At 38.2% G+C, this 20,904-nt stretch overlaps 1 protein-coding gene across 1 annotated transcript; it reads left to right on the forward strand.

The window, feature by feature from the left end:
• Window positions 1-5,146: 5,146 nt before the first annotated feature.
• LOC307129928 (uncharacterized protein) lies at window positions 5,147-12,567 on the forward strand. Its single transcript, XM_079822727.1, has 6 exons — window positions 5,147-8,320; window positions 8,531-9,498; window positions 10,063-10,132; window positions 10,271-10,443; window positions 10,691-10,822; window positions 11,239-12,567. Exons 1-4 carry the CDS (start codon window positions 8,113-8,115, stop codon window positions 10,393-10,395), a joined length of 1,371 nt encoding a protein of 456 aa, XP_079678853.1. The 5' UTR covers window positions 5,147-8,112; the 3' UTR covers window positions 10,396-10,443; window positions 10,691-10,822; window positions 11,239-12,567.
• Window positions 12,568-20,904: the final 8,337 nt, after the last annotated feature.

Below are 20,904 nucleotides of genomic sequence, written 5' to 3' on the forward strand. Positions count from 1 at the left end.
CATAAACTTACCACAGCTGATTGGACAGCAGAGTGATTTAACCAGATGAAGATTTGCTGGAGTGTGCCATACTTGCTCATTCTGATTTCAATGAGCCTTTCGTTCTTTCAGTGGATGCTTCTTTGATTGGTTTGGGGGCTGAGCCAAGTCAATCGGGCAAAGGCTACTGAGCCATACCCTTTCCTGGTAGGGGCACTAACAATGTGAGAGACAATTATGTTCAAGAAGTCCCATGTTCAACCCCACAAGTCTGCAGAGTTTTCTTCACTCAGAGCTGAATATGAGACGGCTGAAATCATGGGGATTGGATGTGCACAGCTGAGTCCAGAGCACTTCAGTTAGTCCAAGGTGTACAGTGATTCAAGATTCAAGAGTTTTATTTGTCACATACACAGTTATATACACAATATACAACTGGCAGTGAAATGTAAACAGGTCCGCTCCATGGACAGTGCAAATAACAGTTACAAGAACACAAGGGGAAATTAAAATAGAAATAGAATAAAATTAGAATAAAAAGTATTAACATAAGTAGAGTTATAAATAAATCAAGTAAGATAAAAATAGGAAATAAGATAAAAATAAAAAAATAAAATAAAAATATAAAATAAGTGGATATGATAAGTGAGAAACTGTAGACTTAAAAATAAGTGGAGAATAATAAATAAAAGCAAAGTCTTAGCGGAGCGACCTGAACGGCGACCGAACACGGCGGCGCCATCTCAGTGGACAGCAGGTTTTCAGTACACCATACCTGTGTTTTTACTGCAAGAGCTTCAGCATAGTCAACTCAATTATCCCATTATCACCAATGTGTTTCTTTATGTTGCCAACAGAAAGTGGCCATCATGGGTAGAAAGACGTGGTGCTAGTGCGCAGGTGCTAAGGCTGATTAAACAGTGGGATAAGCTGGAAGTTCGGGACAAGGTATTATATAGAGTAACAAAAGATCTTGTAACCAAATAAAGAAGATTCCAATATGCAGTATATATTGTGACAGTGATATTCCAATATCACGCTAAACTAAGCTGAGATGAGGATGTCTAGTGGCTCACATAGCCAAATATGATGAAATTATTGAGAGAAGCCACAGAATGTCTGTTTATTGATATTAATTATTTGTTTGTCCAGAAAATAAAGAGCCATAGACCAGCCATTGAAGTTCAGTGTCCATTTGTTCTATGCACCGCAATGCAGAGACAAAGTCCCAATACACAAGACAATGACAGAACTAACCTTTGGTACATCAAAAATCTGATATTTGATAGACCGATACACAATCTCTTGTTTTCAGTTATTAAATCAGGGTTCACTTTAATTTTCACATTTATCCTCCTTGAACTGGTTTTAAATACTTAGTATTTTATTTCAGACCCGATGAAAGTAAAAGAGTAAAGACAAGAACTGGAGTGAAATTTCAAAGGTAATGATCCTGTAGTTTGTTTCAGCCTGTTAACACCAATAAAATGTGCTTAATGTGCCAATTTACAGCAGATCTCAGACATCACCATAATGAATGAGGTGAAAACAGGGAACTTTTGGCTTTTCAGCCGCTCAGTTAAACATTATGGCCTGTACTTTTTAAATGCAGATGGAATCAAAACACAGTGATCACAGTTCACACCTGCAGTGAAGCCCCTCCCACAACAATTCACCAATAAATACTGGGAATATCCACATCATCCTACAAGAGAAGGACAAACTCCAGGTGTAGCAGCTGAAATCTGTATGACTGTTAAAGATAGAGTTTATTGAAGAGGACATTGAAGACATGAGTTATCCAGAACCATCCAGAATAAAACATGAAGATACTGAGGAACAAACAGGTTGGTGTCCATTCTTGATTCTTAAGTATATGTATGATAAATGACAGAGAAATGCATCTAAATTATCATAACTTTGTATATAGTATTTGTCAAGCATATAGTTAACTATATTAAAAATTGAATGACAAAACTTTGCCACATGAAAGACCTGATCTCAGTTGCTTTCTGCTATTAAATAAGGGTTCACTTGAACTGATTCTAACTTGATGTGTATTTTAGACCAGGTGGAAGTGAAATGGCAAAGACAAGAACTGAATGAAGAGGAGGAGGAACATCATAACTTTCAAACTCAAAGAACAAAAGCCAAAAAGCTGCACACCTGCACTCAGTGTGGAAAGTGTTTCACACATAAAGGAAACCTTAATAAACACATGAGAGTTCACACTGGAGAGACACCGTTTACATGCACTCAGTGTGGAAAGTGTTTCACACAAAAAGAAAACCTTAAAAAACACATGAGAGTTCACACTGGAGAGAATTCGTGTACATGTACTCAGTGTGGAAAAAGTTTCACACAAAAAGAAAACCTTAACACACACATGAGAATTCACACTGGAAAGAAAACATTTAACTGTGATCAGTGTGGTAAAGAGTTTATTTCATCATCACATCTAAAACGACACCACCTGACAGTTCATTCAGATGAGAAGCCTCATGTGTGTTCTCACTGTGAAAAGAGTTTTTCAAGGCTGGACAGTTTTAAATTGCACCAGAAAACACATGATGAAGTGAGAGAGTATATGTGCTTTGACTGTGGGAAGAGCTTTGCTAGAGATGACTATCTGAAACAGCACCAAAGAATTCATACTGGAGAAAAACCTTACAAGTGCTCATATTGTGACAAGAGTTTCACTTGGTCTGGAAACCTGAAATCACATGAGCGAGTTCATACTGGAGAGAAGCCGTACCACTGTATTCAGTGTGAGAAGAGTTTCACCCGATCAAGTAATCTAGAGACTCATATTAAAAAGTGTTGTTCTGTGTAACAGTGAGCAAATGTTTTCTTCAGATCAAAAATGTAAATCATGTGAAACTAATAAACTCGAGTTGCTGTGAAATGCCACAAGATTTGTGCTTTATTAAATTATTCATGGGAAGATCATTGAATTATTCTTTGATTGGACGCTTAAAGAAATACCGAAATTAAAAGAAACTGGAAACAAATGTAACAAAACAACAATAAGTTATTTGTCAATATATGATACAATTCCTTCAATTTGAGTTTTTAAATTCAACATGGATTTACTTTTTATGTGTATTTCAGACCAGATGGAAGTGAAATGGCAAAGACAAGAACTGAACTAAGTGAAGGAGGAACATCATAACTTTAAAACTCAAGAACAAAAGCCAAAAAGCTGCACACATTGTACACTTTAATATCACTAATCAAGCATGTTCTTAGTCCCTACACAGGCATATACTTAAAGCGTACTAAGTATTTTTGTCAAAGTTTATATTGAATGTGTGTTAGCATGACTTATGTGCTGTTGTTCTCCAACAGATGATGAAGTTATTGAGAGAAACCACAGAATGCATGTTTATTCCTATAAATTCTTAGTTTGTCCACACTGTTAAATGTTTCTGTTAATTTACACCCAAATTTCAACATGATTAACCTGTTATTTTTAATAACTGCGCCTTACTGTTAATTTTAGGAAATATATGTTAAATAACACCTCATTTTTGTTATTTAACACTCATTGTTAAATAACACCTCATTTTTGTTATTTAACCGCAAATTTGAAAATTCTTATGCAATGTTAGCTATGCTTATTGTAATAAAAAAAAGTTATTATTTATCAGTGGACAAAGTTAACAATTTAATTTCTTTCCTTCTTTTTTTTAGGTTGCTAAACAACGACTGATTCAATCAATAGTCGACGGTGCAATCCATTAACAAACTAAATATTGTATGCATTTACTGAATGAAGATTAGACTAATTAAACACCTGATTTCTCTACTGCAAATGTTATCAAAAATAATCTTGCATAGCCTAGGCTATTCCACAGACAGAAATAATAAAGTTTGCGGTGTTTTCTGTGCATGCGCAAATGTGTTTGTTATCGTGGGTGAAATTTCCTTTTATTACCCTTAACTCCGAATTTTACGCGAGACGGCCTATACATTTAGTTGTATGTGTGTGTGTGTGTGTGTGTGTGTGTGTGTGTGTGTGTGTGCGTGTGTGTGTGTTGTTCTTCTTCTTTCTGAACACGGTGTAAATATCGGTATAACACGCAGCACGCTGGCAGGCGCCTTATATCTATTGGCGCCACTATCTGAAATAACATGTTCATACAGTATTTTTTTGCATTCTGGCCGGGAGCGTAGAAGAAGGCGGCATTTGAACCTGCAACAAACACAGAGATCCATGTCAGATCGCGGTGGTTACATCGACCAAAATCACAATAATCCGGTGAGATTAAAGAGTTTCTTTAAAGTCATGCATAGTTTTAACATCTATCAGTGATGTTGATGTATACTAAACGCCACGGATTTAAACCACATGAAATGAGTAACTTAGCCAATGAGCCATGGTTTCAAGCTAGCAACATTTCGATAGTTTGCCCATTAATTTTAGAAACAATGCGCTTATTTTAATGTCCATTTATGTATACGATCTAAATCTATAAACAATAGGCTAACGTTAGGCATATAACTTTTAAGTTGTAATTCCGTGGTCAAGTTTGTGTGGCATTCGTTGCCATGTGCACGTCTGGTTAAAGCAGACTCATCCTGAAAATCAAACGGCCAACATAAATCTATTTACTGATAGCTGTTTATGATGCTAGATAGTTGGTCTAAGACTATTTGATGAATTAATGTCAGCTGCTTGTCTTTGATGTATTATAGCTGTTTGGGCTACCAGATATGTTGGTTTGACATTTTATGTGCAGGTTTTAGCCTATCGATGTAAATTAAATCCAGCAAAAACAGCTACTAACGTTACCCGGCTAGTGCAGTATCTAGCTATGTGAACAGCTATTCTCTTTTAATTGCATTGGCATAGTGTTTTTTTTTTTTTTTTTGCTGTTTTGATTATCATTGAGTTGTAGATAAATGTTTACATTTGTTTTTTTGTTTTTTTTTATTACAGATGCAGATGATGCAGGGTAATGTTTCCATCCCTGATCACACTGCTGTTCAAGATGATATCCCAGGATTTATATCTCAGAACCAGGTGGAAATTTGAATAGTTTCTTACTTAATTCTTACTTTAATCTAGCAATTTACTGCTAATCTATCAATAAGTCTAATTGGCTTGCATAATGTTTTCTTGCCAAATTTGTGGACAACAGTCAGCCACCTCTGTGGCCTATGTGAGGCACATAAAAATTCACAGCAACATACCCAATTTAGTACTGCAGTGCTGTATGCCTAATTGCCAAAGGACATTTAAAAAATGTGCTGGTCTGAAGGGACATCTTTACAGACATCATAAGGAAAGTATTGTTCAGCCAAGATCGATTAGGCTAGTGGATCTTACGTGTCATGTTTCCTCCTGCCGTGCCAAATGTGACTCCTTTACTGAGTTTTATTCTCATCTTAAGGTGCACATCAAAGAAGGACGAACTATTGTTTGTCCCTTCAAGCAATGTGATAAAACATTTACTGTGGTTTCTACATTTACATCTCATTTGTCAAGAAAACATAAAAGAAGTGAAGAGGGCAATTTAATGGATTCTGTTATCAGTCTGGCTGGTGTAAGTGGATCTAGTGGTCCTCATGGAGACAGTGATTCGCAGTGTGATGTGGAGATTGATGCTTCTGACAATGCAGACCATTTGGAGTTTAGCCCAGAAAATATTGAAGATTCACTTTTTTTGAGGAATCTTGCTATGTTTTATCTTAAGCTACAGGCAAAGTTACTGCTTCCGGCCTCCACCATTCAGACAATCATTGAAGATATGCAGTCAATACATGATCTCAGCCAGTCTCAGTTATTTTCTAAATTGGATGAGAAGTTACGTCAGATGGGGATTTCAGATGATTCAATTAGGGCTCTAATTGATGATCTGAGAGCAGATGATCTTTTCCGAACTCACAATACACACATTAAAAACAGATCTACGGAGAAAGACTGTTTTCAAGCGTCAATTTAATTATGTCGAACCGGTTCCAATATGCCTGGGACAAAATGAAGCCGGCAAGGACAGCTTGCCCATTATGTCCCAATAGACCAAACACTCAATGCTCTTTTTCAGAGTCAGTCTGTATTTGAGCAGTACAAACAAGTTCATGCCCATACAGCAACTGAAAATGTTTTTCAGGATGTGTGGGATGGGGAGAATGTAACAGACAACACACTTAAAAAAGATGGGTCGTTAGGCTTGATTTTATATCAAGATGCTTTCGAGGTGGTAAACCCGCTTGGGTCAGGGAAAAAAAAGCACAAAGTACTTGCTGTGTATCTTTCTCTGGCAGACCTTTTACCATACAATAGGTCAAACACTGATCAAATGCAATTAGTTCTTCTTTGCAAAGAGAAAGACTTCAAACATTTTGGCCAGGATTTAGTCCTGGGTCGCTTGGTTAAAGATCTGAAAGAACTTGAGAAAAGTGGTATAGTGTTACCAGATGGACAAGTCTGTAAAGGAATACTGCATGCTATATGTGGAGACAACTTGGGGTCACATAACATTGGCGGATTCTTTGAGAATTTCAGCACAAGTATCCATTTCTGCAGATATTGTGAAATGGAGAGAGAGAAATTCCATGCAGATCCACTCAGTAGGGCCGCTACTCGCACAGTACTGTCATACAGAGAACATGTGCAGAGAATTGAAGGGGGGTTAGCCCATAGTGGAGGTATCAAATTTGACTCCTTGTTCAATGAGTTATCCTATTTTCATGTATGTCAACCTGGATTGCCACCATGTATTGGACATGATTTGTTTGAAGGCATTGTGTCCGCTGACCTCTCATTGTATATTCAGCATCTGGTCAAGGTAGACAAACAGTTTACATACCTTGAATTAAATCGAAGAATTAATCGGTTTAAATATCTCAGCAATGATGCTAATGACAAACCATGTGAGGTTAACCCAGGAAGTGACAAACTCAGTGGCCATGCTGTACAAAACTGGTGCCTGCTCCGGTTATTACCACTACTGATTGGAGAGAAAATTCAATCCCCGAGTGAAAACAAAGTTTGGCAACTTGTCTTACAACTGCAAGAAATGGTCTCTCTCATTTGTGCTCCAGCCATTTGAGCTGGACAGATAGCGTATCTGAGGGTCCTCATTGATGAGTATTTGTGTTTCAGGAGCCAGGCTTTCCCAAACCACAAACTGAAGCCTAAGCACCATTATGTTTCTCACTACCCTGAGCTCATAATGTGTTTTGGTCCACTAATTAGGTTATGGACGCTGAGATTTGAAAGCAAGCACACTTACTTTAAGCAGTGCTCCAGAAAGCTCCACAACTTTAAAAACCTCTGCTTAACTCTTTCAGAGAGGCATCAGCTTTTCCAGGCTTATCTGCAGGCTGGTAGTCTCTTTACACCCGTCGTTGTAGCAGAAAAGGCAACTGAGTTTTTTCTTGAGGACTTCAATGACTACATCAGGGAATCTGTTTCAAACTATGATTTTGGCCCTCACAATACACTGATTGCCAATGAGGCAACTGTCAAAGGTACAAAATACAAGAAAAACATGCTTGTGTCAATAGATGAGAACTCTGAGGGTCTTGTCATTGGAAAGATTGTCATTATACTGATAAAGAATCATTCAACAGTATATTTTCTCACTGAAAAATGTAGGACTGTGTTTCTTCATGATGTCGGTATTTATGGCTTTACTCCAGTGCAGGGATGTTACTGCTGTGTTAAGCAAGATGACCTTATTGATTATTATCCTTTACCAGCATACACATTCTCTGACATGGCAGTAATTGTACCACATCATTCCTTTCTTTCAGTGTACAGCCACAATGCTGGAGCAAACAGTCCCACAGGCTCTGCCAGGAGAATCTGAAGCTGTTCAATAGATGTTATTAATCTCTATTATTAGTAGACAGGCTATTTTACTGTCATTTTGGGTTGCTGTTTTGAATATTTGCCTCTCTCCCATTGCTAATGCATTATTAATAATGAACACCCCAAAATGATGTACTGTAGCATGTTTACCAACCTTTCCTTAAATGACGGACAACTTCTATTTTCTCTCAATAGCTCGTTCATTGACTGAATCCTAATGGACTGTAAGAAATTTTTTCTCTGATGTTACAAGAGTACACTTTGTCTTATATGACAGTAACTGTCATTTTCTTTCTTCTCAGTATACATCAATGCCTACTTTTCTGGACAAAATGATGGAGATTGTGCCAAGGGCACTACCAAATATTCCAGAGTCTATCCACAACACTATAATTGATAGAATTGTAAATGCTGGCGGCTTCACATCAACACAAGAACTCAAATATGTAAAGGAGGACGACTTTGCAGACTTGCTGCCTCTTGTTAGACGACGACAACTTTTGGAAGTATTACAAATAGGTAAGCTTTCTTTTTAAGTTACAGTACTATTCCGTCGCATCATGGCTTGCATAAGTTCTTAACCAATGTATATTTCACAATTTAAAAACATTACTGGGATTTGGATCAGGATTGATTTTCTGGGGAGGAGAAGATTCTGCAGTTGTTATTTTTTGTTGATGCCTTCAAATAAGTTCACATGACCCATCTCATATTTTTTGTCATTTTTAGAGAGTAAAGTGATCACAGTAAATCTTGAAATCATCCCATCCTCCAACACTGAAGTCAGCAGCAACTCTCTATCAATCATCAGTCTATCTGGAAGTGAGGACAGCCCGTCTGCCTCCCAGCCTGTAAGGAAATCATGGCCAGAGTCTTTTAAGGTGCCATGGGACGTTATGCCTGCGGAGATTCGCACTGCCATTTCATCTTGTAAGAGACCTTCACCAGGTGCACGACGGCAGATGGTCAGGATAATATCTGATGAAATGAGAAAGTATGAGCTGAATCCAACAAGAGCGCAGTGCCTTGTAGTTTGCCGGAACATTGTTCACCAGTACCCAGAAAGTTTTGCCGATCAGCGAGACAATGGACAGCTTCTAGATAGTGGATACACATCTTTGCTGATTCAAGTGAAAAATCGCATCGAAAATCTGAACCGTGCAAGCAGTTTTCATCAGCACCGTTCAGCTAGCCATGGACAAAAGAGAGGGCCTACTGACATATATGGGTGTACAAGATTCCAGCCCAGCCTCCCTGCAGAAGAGACTGAGGACACAATGGAGACCAAGCGTCAACAACTGGAAGGGATCTACAGTCGGGATGGCACAGCTGGTGCTGAGAGACCAGAGGTAAAGAAGCTAATGGATTCTACTTTCTACCTGCAGCGGTCCCACATCAATGTTGTACCTACACCAACCATTGCATCTTTAAAAACCAAGTGGCCGTACTTGTTCAGTCAGAAAGGACTGTACTCCCACTTTGAGCTTCTTACTGATATTCCTGTGCTGCGTAGCCTTGAACTTGCCATGGAAGACTGTGGCAAAGCGATTGTGGAAATGTTCAAGACTAAACCGACAAATGCAAGGATGAAAGAAGTTCTTCGTCAGAGTGATGATGTCGAGCTGTCCTATCAGGTCATCCATCTTCTTCTGTCTCACTTTTCCGAAGATGTCTCAGGACTCATTGTTCTTGCAGATGTAAGTTCCCCTTCACACAACAGACACCTCTCTCTGCCTCTCTTTCTCACACACACACTCCTCTCTGATTATCTGTCTCTCCCTCACTTTGCCTCTATCTCTATATATTCCTTTATCTTTACCTATCTCTTTCACTATCTATCTCTCGCTTTCTCTTTAACTACCCTGTATCTATCTCTGTTTTATCACTCTCTCCCTATCAATCTATCCCTATATCTTCCTCTATTTCTACCTCTCTCTCTATATATCTGTATCTATCTAACTCTCTCCCTCTATCTCTTTTATCTCACTTTGTCTATCTATCCACCACTATCTCTCTCTGTATCTTTCTCTATATCTCTATCTATATCCCCCTCTCTCTCTTCATCTATCTCTTCCTGCCTCTTCTATCTATCTATCTATCTATCTATCTATCTATCTATCTATCTATCTATCTATCTATCTATCTATCTATCTATCTATCTATCTATCTATCTATCTATCTATCTATCTATCTATCTAATCATCTCACTCAGTGGAAGTTTTATGTCATTAATATTGTGTTTAATTTGTTCTATGTCCTAGGGATATGCCACTGCAGCTGACCTTGAGAGTTCACTCTCTATACCTGCAACTCTTCGTCTGATACTTCTTGGTAAGTTGGTTCTAAATAGGACAGTTGGCTTTAGTGTTGTATGTAGTGAATCAATGGTATCAAACTAAACTGTATTAAAAATTTATGTAATTTGTATGTTATGTATGTAATTTGACAGTTAAAACATTTCTGTTTCAGGAGAAACGGGAAGCCGCTTCCAGCGCTGGATGCTCAGCCTTGAGGGCCAAGTCATTTGCGAAGGGATCCAGTCCACGTTTGTGACAGGGCTGGCATCTTTTTTTTTCGTGTTTTTACATCTTTAACCTACAGTACCAAGAGGAGGCAGCCTGTACGCTTGAATTCATCCAGAGGTAAGATATTGTCTGTTAACACCTGCATTTTTCTGGCCTAGCTGTGGCTAAAGCATGGTTTCAACAGGTCTGGTGGTGGGATTTAGCAATTAACTTTGATTTAGAAAGTTTTAGTGCAACTCACAATATTCACAGAGGCAAGAAGATAGTGCATGTTGAGGATAGTTAATGTACATTTGTTGTCTTTGTTGTGCTGTTAGTCTGTGTGAATTTCTAGATTTTTTTAAACCAGTGTAAAATTTTTCAGACGCTTTGTGGGTATAAACCCAGAAAAAGGGACAAAGGCTGCAAAGGGGAAAAAAAGAAGAACTGTCAATTCACATGTCGCCAGCCTCTTGCGCAAACTCATGGACTTTCAGTGGGATTTCATTTGAAAATGGTGAGTAAAATGTATACATTACACATATGTTCAAACAGCAATGACTCAGGAGGTTGGGGAAATTGATTCTAATGTTCATTCTCAACTGCCTTTCAAAGTTAGAATGCTGATCTCCTCTTCCATGCTCTTTTGCCATTCTTTTTTTGTTCTTTCAATGAATTTTACTCATCACACTTTCTATTATGTTATGTTTTTCTGTCTGTTTTGTGCTCTGTTTCTAAAATTAGCTTTTGTTAGGTCAAGCCTTGTGATATAATTTTGGAGTAAAAATGTGAAATTATGGAACTCACGTGATGATTCTCTCTCTCTCTCTCTCTCTCTCTCTCTCTCTCTCTCTCTCTCTCTGTCTCTCTCTCTCTCTCTCTCTCTCTCTGTCTCTCTCTCTCTCTCTCTCTCTCTCTCTCTCTCTCATACAGACCCAAGACTTTGCAAAGGATCCTCATTGTGTTGTTTATTGCTCTTTATTGATGAAGAGTTCCATTAAGTGTTAACTATTGGTTTGAATTATAAAAGTTTTGAAATATTGATATTGAATTTTAGTGGTTTAAAGGGTTAGTTCACCCAAAAATGAAAGTTCTGTCATTAATGACTAACCCTAATGTCGTTCCAAACCCGTAAGACATCCATTCATCTCCGGAACACAGTTTAAGATATTTTAGATTTAGTCCGAGAGTTTTCTGTTCCTCCATTGAAAGTGTATGCACACTCTACAGTCCGTGTCCAGAAAGGTAGGAAGAAAGGTATGAAAAACATCATCAAAGTAGTCCATGTGACATCAGTGGGTTAGTTAGACTCTTTTGAAGCATCGACAATACATTTTGGTCCAAAAATAACAAAAACTACAACTTTATTCAGCATTGTCTTCTCTTCCGTGTTTGTTTGAATCCGTGTTCACGAGTCCACAGTGACGCTGCTGACGTGTTATCTGGTGCGGACGCACGCTTTGCGTCTTACGTCAGCAGCGTCACTGTGGACTTGTGAACGCGGATTCAAACAAACACGGAAGAGAAGACAATGCTGAATAAAGTTGTAGTTTTTGTTATTTTTGGACCAAAATGTATTGTCGATGCTTCAAAAGAGTCTAACTAACCCACTGATGTCACATGGACTACTTTGATGATGTTTTTCATACCTTTCTTCTTACCTTTCTGGACACGGACTGTAGAGTGTGCATACACTTTCAATGGAGGAACAGAAAACTCTCGGACTAAATCTAAAATATCTTAAACTGTGTTCCGGAGATGAATGGAGGTCTTACGGGTTTGGAACGACATTAGGGTGAGTCATTAATGACAGAACTTTCATTTTTGGGTGAACTAACCCTTTAAGTAACACTAAGTGTTGAGGTTCAGTATTTTGTTATAATGAACAATGTATTTGGGTTTAAAAATATATTTTGCTACTTTTTAAGCCATGAACATGAGAAAAAGAGATTTGTTTGTGATTAATGTGTAACATTTTTATATGACCAGGAGTCTCAGTCTATATCCTTGGTTTGAGTCTTTAGCTAAATTTTAGCAGTTCAGGGACCATTTAAATGTTGAGGTTTAGGGCCCAATCTTGCACCGACGCAGCGTGTCTTTGCTAGTTTAAGACAGACGCAGTTGCTATTTTCCGTCCAGCGACCACAGATGTCAGCAATGAACATGAGATATTTCTGTGATTGGTCTGATCCATGTGTGCCTACATTTGTAAGAATTTACCTTTCAGTGTTTGCATTACAATAAAAAAGTTAATTTCAACACGGAACAATTCGTTTTCTTTCACTTAAGTGTTATCTGATGGATTATGCCTATTCTTGTATTGACTCAAGCTAGAATATGTCTATAACAATCAGTACATGTTATATGCTAACCCTAATTAACAATATTTAATGGAAACAAAATAAATGGTGATTTAACAGGAAAATAATGGTAACACTGCTGCCAGTAATTTCCTGTTTTTTCTATGATTTACAGTAAATTCCTGTTGAAAAACATTACGGGGAGTGCACTGTTAAAAAACATTAACAGGAATTAACCGTTTAAATAACAGCAAAATAATGGTAACCCTGCTGCCAGTAATTTCCTGTTATTTAACAGGGAAATAATTAACAGTGCAGATAATAATTGTCAAGCATAATTGCCATTGCTCTGATATGTTTATTGTTTTAGCCGTCTTCTACCTTGAGCAAGTTTTATAAATTTTCTTCCATAAAATGCAGTTCACGCTAAACTAAGATGATATGCGGATGTCTAGTGGCTCACAGAGCCAAATATGATGAAGTTATTGATAGAAGCAACATAATGTTTGTTTATTAATGTTAATTCTTCATTTTCCCAGAAAATAAAGAGCCATAGAACAGCCATAGAAGTTCGGTGTCCATTTGAGTCAATGTCCCAATACAGAAGACAATGACAGAACTAACCTCTGGTACTTCAAAAATCTGATATTTGATAGACAGATAGATTGTTTCAGCCGGTCAACACCAATAAATGTGCTTAATGTGCCTATTTACAGCAGATCTCAGACATCACCATAATGAATGAGGTGAAAACAGGGAACCTTTGGCTTTTCAGCAGCTCAGTTAAACATTATGGCCTGTACTTTTTAAATGCAGATTAAATCAAAACACAGTGATCACAGTTCGCACCTGCAGTGAAGCCCCTCCCACAACAATTCACCAATAAATACTGGGAATATCCACATCATCCTGCAAGAGAAGGACAAACTCCAGGTGTAGCAGCTGAAATCTGTGTGACTGTTAAAGATGGAGTTTATTAAAGAGGAGATTGAAGACATGAGTGATCCAGAACCATCAAGAATAAAACATGAAGATACTGAGGAACAAACAGGTTGGTGTCCATTCTTGATTCTTAAGTATATGGATATTGATAATAAATAATAGAGAAATGCATCTAAATAATCATAACCTTGTATATAGTACTTGTCAAGCATATTGTTAACTATATTAAAAATTGAATGACAACTTTGCCTCATGAAAGACCTGGGGCCCGTTCTTCGTACCTCGCTAACTCAGTTAGCCGGATTTGATTGTTGACGATTTGGCATGATCTTGGATTGTTTGGTTCTTCGACGCTCATCCTGGACTTGCTGTCATAGCAACAGGTCCGTTAGCTTAAACCTGCTCGGGAGCAGGCTTATTTCATGTAAACAGGATTAGATTGCATCTTGAGGTGATACTTAAAATCTGTCCCAGCCACTGCTACTTTATTACAAGAGTGCATTACTGAACCAGGGGCAATAATAATAATTTTAAATAATAATATAAAAATGTTATATTGTATATGTAGCCTATATGAGAATGTATAATGTTGTGTATAATAGGCTACTATAGACACAGCCACTTGATTGAGTGATTTATTTGTGATGGAATAATTACTTTATATAATTTTATTTTTATTGGTTTACACACGTTGTACAGTTAATCTGAGCCGTGCATTAAGTGATCACGGATAGAAAATTGAATACTGTCACGTTACAAATCTGTTTCAAATTGAATTAAAAAATTAAATTACAACATTGAAATAAAAATGTAAAGGGTGTACAAATACTGTATAAAATCGTGAATATAAATAATTGGTAATCATGTAAAAAAAATTTTTTTTATCATTTATCTATTATAACTTTTATGTTGGTTTGGTCGTTTGGCTTTTTCCTTATAAAGGTTCAGAAATTCGTGGGGGGTTTTTTGTGTAATTTGTCAAGTTTTTTGCCAGGTGGCTTTTTAATTATATGATGTCATTACGTTGCTGTCTTGACGCCAGCCAATCGCTGCATTGCTGATCGTGGTTTCGAGTATCGATGCATCTGCCCTCTTCAGGGGAAAAAAAGAACGCTCAGTAATCTTAGATCATTTAATCCAGATATTTTAATCCAATCCGCAAATTCTTTTGAAGAACCAAATTAGCCAGAGATCAGTTATCACGATGAAAAGATCTGGGATCTGTCTAATCATCTTAGATGTATTAAGCGAGGTACGAAGAACGGGCCCCTGATCTCTGTTGCTTTCTGTTATTAAATCAGGGTTCACTTGAACTGATTCTAACTTGATGTGTATTTTAGACCAGGTGGAAGTGAAACGACAAAGTCAAGAACTGAATCAAGTGAAGGAGGAACATCACAACTTTAAAACTCAAAGAACAAAAGCCAAAAAGCTGCACACCTGCACTCAGTGTGGAAACAGTTTCACTCAAAAAGGAAACCTAAACACACACATGAGAATTCACACTGGAGAGAAACCGTGTACATGCACTCAGTGTGGAAAGAGTTTCACTCAAAAAGGAAACCTTAACACACACATGAGAATTCACACTGGAGAGAAACCGTATACATGCACTCAGTGTGGAAAGAGTTTCACAAAAAAAGGAAACCTAAACAAACACATGAGAATTCACTCTGGAGAAAAAACATTTAACTGTGATCAGTTTGGTAAAGAATTTATTTCATCATCACATCTAAAACAACACCTGACAGTTCATTCAGATGAGAAGCCTCATGTGTGTTCTCTCTGTGGAAAGAGTTTTTCAAGGCCAGACAATTTTCAGCTGCACCAGAAAACACATGATGAAGTGAGAGATTATATGTGCTTTGACTGTGGGGAGAGTTTTACAAGAGCTGACCATCTGAAACAGCACCAGAGAACTCATACTGGAGAATAACCTTACAAGTGCTCATATTGTGACAAGTTTCACTCGGCCTGGATCTCTTAAAGAACATGAGCGAGTTCATACTGGAGAGAAGCCGTACCACTGTACTCAGTGTGAGAAGAGTTTTAGATATTCAAGTAATCTAGTGAATCATATTAATAAGTGTTGTTCTGTGTCACAGTGAACAAATGTTTTCTTCAGATCCAAGATGTAAATCATGAAATAATGTGAAACTAATAAACTAGTGTTGCTGTGAAATGCCATAGAATTTGTGCTTTATAAAATTATTAATGTGAAGTTCATTTAATTATTCTTTTATTGGACGCTTAAAGAAATACCAAAAATAAAAGAGACTGGAAACAAATGTAACAAAACAAGAAGTAGTTATTTGTCAATATATGAAACAATTCCTTCAATTTGAGTTTTTAAATTCAACATTGTTTTTTTTTTCATTTACTTTTGTTTGTTTAATTACATAAAACCAGTTATTTCTCCACATTAGAATTATCATCAGAATTATGGTCAATACAGGTTTCCTATTTTAAAATTTGGACGTGAATGTAGTCTGACAAGCCAGACCAGGGCGGTTCTAGACCCTTTTTAGAGTTCCCTGTCTGTCATGCCAGCCCTCCTAAAACTATCAACTATCATGTTATCAAAATTTATTGAAAGTGGGAATCACAGAATCAACAGCGGCCGCCACATATTGCGTGTTGTTAATATTTTTTTTATGCTATTTAAAACATGCAGCGTATTCGTTCAGCTGCATTTCCTTTCCCTGCTCTCTCTCCGTCTCTCTGTCACTCACGCACGTATCAAAAAAACAAAAAACCTCTCGTTCCCAACCAAACCCTTCCCTATACAAGAAGGCTGTATCCCGGTACCGTTATGTTTCCGATATGCTGACTCCCTCATTACGTTGATCTCGCGATAATCTGATTTTCCTGTAGAAAGTCTCCCGATTATCAAACATAACCGTGAACTTAGAATGATCACCTAAAATAAGTAACGAATACTCAAAAAGTATATCTCAGAGCATTTAAACTGTTGGTATTACAACCCATTAACCATCTCGTGGCTGATATATACGACAAAGTAAGGTTAGTACTTTTTGGATATATTCTGTTCAAGATATGTGCACATTGCAAACAGGTCGTGCAAATAGGGGGAAAAAAGAAACAAAATCCAAAATCTCCTGAACAGTTTTTGTCGCGAACACTCCCCTGGTAATGGTAAATGTTACTTGTCTACTTTATGAAGAAGTCTCTCGAATGGAAAAAGTCCTGTTATTTAATATGAGTGCAATCTCACTTTTCCTTCTCATAAAAGTAATTTGCTTCGTCTGGAGTCTCGAAAATGTTATTATCTCCCTTAAACATGACTTTGAGGCATGCAGGGTACAGCAGCCGAAAGTGGATGCTCAAAAAATTGGAGCTTGTTTCACTGGGTTAAATGTGGCGTGTTTTTTTAGCAAGGGCAGTGCTCAAATCAGGATATATCCTCAACATATTCCCCTCAAATTTCAAGTTTGCACTCAGAGCATCTAACCCTGCCTTGTCTGTTCCACCTTCTCCCCTAGTACAGTCTGGCAGTGACACTGACTGCATGAAAAACCTAGTGAGTTTACTAGATTTTCTTGACACTCAGCAGACCCAATTCCAAACCAGCCTTCATCAAGCTACAACATTTCAGACTTAACGCAAACCATGTAGAGTTTGTAGATCCTTGGATTATTCCACAGTGTGTCATTGCAGAGCAACAGATGTCTGATATGCTTAATTTTTGGGCACTGGAAAAAGGACTGCGGTCAGGATCAGTTGAACAGTGATGCTAGTAGACCACCACAGCAGTTAAACTACACTACCCACGTCAGGGAGGGGGTGATATGGGTATGGAAGCGGATTCCCTTCATAAAGAATTTGATCTTGCCCAGCTTTATGAAGAGAACTGTAATAGTGCTCCTAAGGGGACAAAGGTAAAGCTTTCAATAGTCTTTCCTTTGTTCTTGTTTGTGTCAATAGCCATGTTCATCTTAATGGAAAGCTTGATTCTGGTTCTATGGCGTGTGCAATCAGCAAAAATGCTGAAGAGAATATCCGTTCAAATGGTGTCTTGCCTGTGAAGAAATATTCTGTAGAAAACTGCTGTGGCAGTCAGCATAAGCAGCCTGAGGTTTTCTATGATTTAGAGATCCAGGTCTTTGATATCATGTGTGATGTCCCCGGTATGGCCGTGCCTTATACAGGGCTCTAATATCACAAACACTTGTTTCATGAGCTGAGGAGCAGCAGCGATTATTGGGACGTTGCTTACAAACCATCAGCTTAATGGAGACATACAACAGTTCTTGTCGATGTTTTGTTGAAAGTTAGGAAGGGGAGATCGTCCCTGATAAAATGGACACAGTCAAACTCACTCAAGCAGTAGTGCACTTTCCAGAGCATCAACATTTGGTCTGGGGTCGTCTCCCACCTAACGTGCCCATGTCACCGGGCAGCAAAGTGATTGTTGAGCCAATAAATTACAGAGCTTTGCCCCAAGATATTCTGGTCAGCCTTGTCACGCCACTCTTGGGTGATTGGTGGATGCCTATGACAGTTGTAAACCCAACAAATAAAGTGGTCAAATTGAAAAGAAACTGCAAATTGGCTGACGTGTTTCCATGCATTGCATCCTAGGATTTTCCACAGCTTACATATTACTCCAGTGGAAAACAAGTCAGATGTCTCATGTAATTCCTGTCCTGTTAATCAGATTGATGAAAGTCTGTTGGAACTGGGCCTTGGTGATATTAACATTGACTGGAGTGATGATTGTAAGTCTAAGCTAACCTAGTTACTAGCTAATTTTCTCTAAACATCCATTGGACTGCTGTGAATTTAAAGAATATGTGCACCATATACAGTTGCCTGATCCATCCTTTCACTTGATGATTGTAAGTCTAAGCTTACCTAGTTGCTAGCTAATTTTCTCTAAACATCCATTGGACTGCTGTGAATTTAAAGAATATGTGCACCATATACAGTTGCCTGATCCATCCTTTCACTTGCTTTACAGGCGAGTGCCTCCTGCCCACTATGAGAAGTTAAGGGAAGTTCTCACTGACATGGAAGAAAGAGGTATCATCAGGAAGTATTCAAATGAGTACGCATTACCATTAGTGATGATGTGGAAGAAGGATGGTGGGTTGCATATTTGCACAGATTTCAGGTGGCTAAATGCCAGAACTCTTAAGGACGGCTGTCTTCCTGTGCTTGGATGAAATTGCTTCTCCAGAACAATGGACCTCATGTCAGAGTTTCATAATATTCTGATGAATGAGGAGGACAAGAAATATACGGCTTTCACCATGCCCCTATGCTTTTATATGAATATAACCATTTACTGCAAGGGCTTTTTAATAGCACTGCTTCCTTCATGGAGATGATACTTTGAATCTTTGGAGACTTGAATTTCTCAAAGCTCTTGTGCTCAGATCTTGATGACCTTCTTGTCTTTGTGCCATCAGAAAGTGAGGCTCTGTCAAGGTTGCACACAGTGTTTCTGTAACATACTGCTCCAAGACAGAGGTTGAGAATCCAAATGCAGCTTTATTCAGAGGGTAATCCACTCATAGTCAAAAACAGGCAATAGGTCATAACAGGTAAGCAGTCCAAACAGGCAAACAAGGCAGGAGAGACAGGCAAACGGGTAATCCACGGAACAGGCAAGTAATCCAAAACCAGAGACAAGAAACCAGGGAAACCGCTCAGAAATGCAGTGATACAACGTACAAGACTTTGCAGTTAATGACAGACTGAACATGGTTTATATTGGCTGGGGTAATGAGGTGATGAGACACAGGTGCAAACAATGAGTGATGATGAGTCCGGGCAAAGGATTATGGGAAATGCAGTTTGTGATGGAGTGACAGTCCGGGGTGGAGTGCCCTCAGGTGGTAATCAGGGGCACTCTCACTTGTGATTGTGACAGTTTCAGAGGCTAAGGGATAACATTTTGAAATTGTCCCCTAAAACATTTAGTCATCTTTATAAAGACAAGTCAAATTTCTTGGCCACATCATTGACAGAAAAGGAGTGTCTGTTGATCCAGCCAAAATGGAGGTAATCATAAGGATGGAAGCTCAAGACTTGATGGAAAATGATGGCTCTACACCCTCCATCAAAAGAATAAAGTCATTTCTTGGCATAGTATTTTACTACCAGCATTTCATCCCCAAATGTTCTTCCATTGCATAGCCTCTATTTGCACTTACTGCAGGACAGAAACGGCGAGGGAAGTTGGCAAAGGATAAAAGATTCCAGGGCACTTATTATAAACTAACCACAGCTGATTGGACAGCAGAGTGATTTAACCAGCTGAAGATTTGCTGGAGTGTGCCATACTTGCTCATTCTGATTTCAATGAGCCTTTCATTCTTTCAGTGGATGCTTCTTTGATTCGTTTGGGGGCTGTGCCAAGTCAATGAGCCATACCCTTTCCTGGTAGGGGCACTAACAATGTGAGAGACAATTATGTTCAAGAAGTCCCATGTTCAACCCCACAAGTCGGCTGAAATCATGGGGATTGGATGTGCACAGCTGAGTCCAGAGCACTTCAGTTAGTCCAAGGTGTACAGTGGACAGCAGGTTTTCAGTACACCATACCTGTGTTTTTACTGCAAGAGCTTCAGCATAGTCAACTCAATTATCCCATTATCATCAATGTGTTTCTTTATGTTGCCAACAGAAAGTGGCCATCATGGTGAGAAAGACGTGGTGCTAGTGCGCAGGTGCTAAGGCTGATTAAACAGTGGGATAAGCTGGTAGTTCGGGACAATGTATTATATAGAGTAACAAAAGATCTTGCAACCAAATAAAGAAGATTCCAATATGCAGTATATATTGTGACAGTGATATTCCAATATCACGCTAAACTAAGCTGAGATGAGGATGTCTAGTGGCTCACAGAGCCAAATATGATGAAGTTATTGAGAGAAGCCACAGAATGTCTGTTTATTGATATTAATTATTTGATTGTCCAGAAAATAAAGAGCCATAGACCAGCCATAGAAGTTCAATGTCCATTTGTTCTATGCACTGCAATGCAGAGACAAAGTCCCAATACACAAGACAATGACAGAACTAACCTTTGGTACATCAAAAATCTGATATTTGATAGACCGATACACAATCTCTTGTTTTCAGTTATTAAATCAGGGTTCACTTTAATTTTCACATTTATCCTCCTTGAACTGGTTTAAAATACTTAGTATTTTATTTCAGACACGATGAAAGTAAAAGAGTAAAGACAAGAACTGGAGTGAAATTTCAAAGGTGATGATCCTGTAGTTTGTTTCAGCCTGTTAACACCAATAAAATGTGCTTAATGTGCCAATTTACAGCAGATCTCAGACATCTCCATAATGAATGAGGTGAAAACAGGGAACTTTTG

The sequence above is a fragment of the Gobio gobio genome (assembly GCF_949357685.1).
Source record: "Gobio gobio genome assembly, chromosome: 8".
Taxonomy (NCBI): Eukaryota; Metazoa; Chordata; class Actinopteri; order Cypriniformes; family Gobionidae; genus Gobio; species Gobio gobio.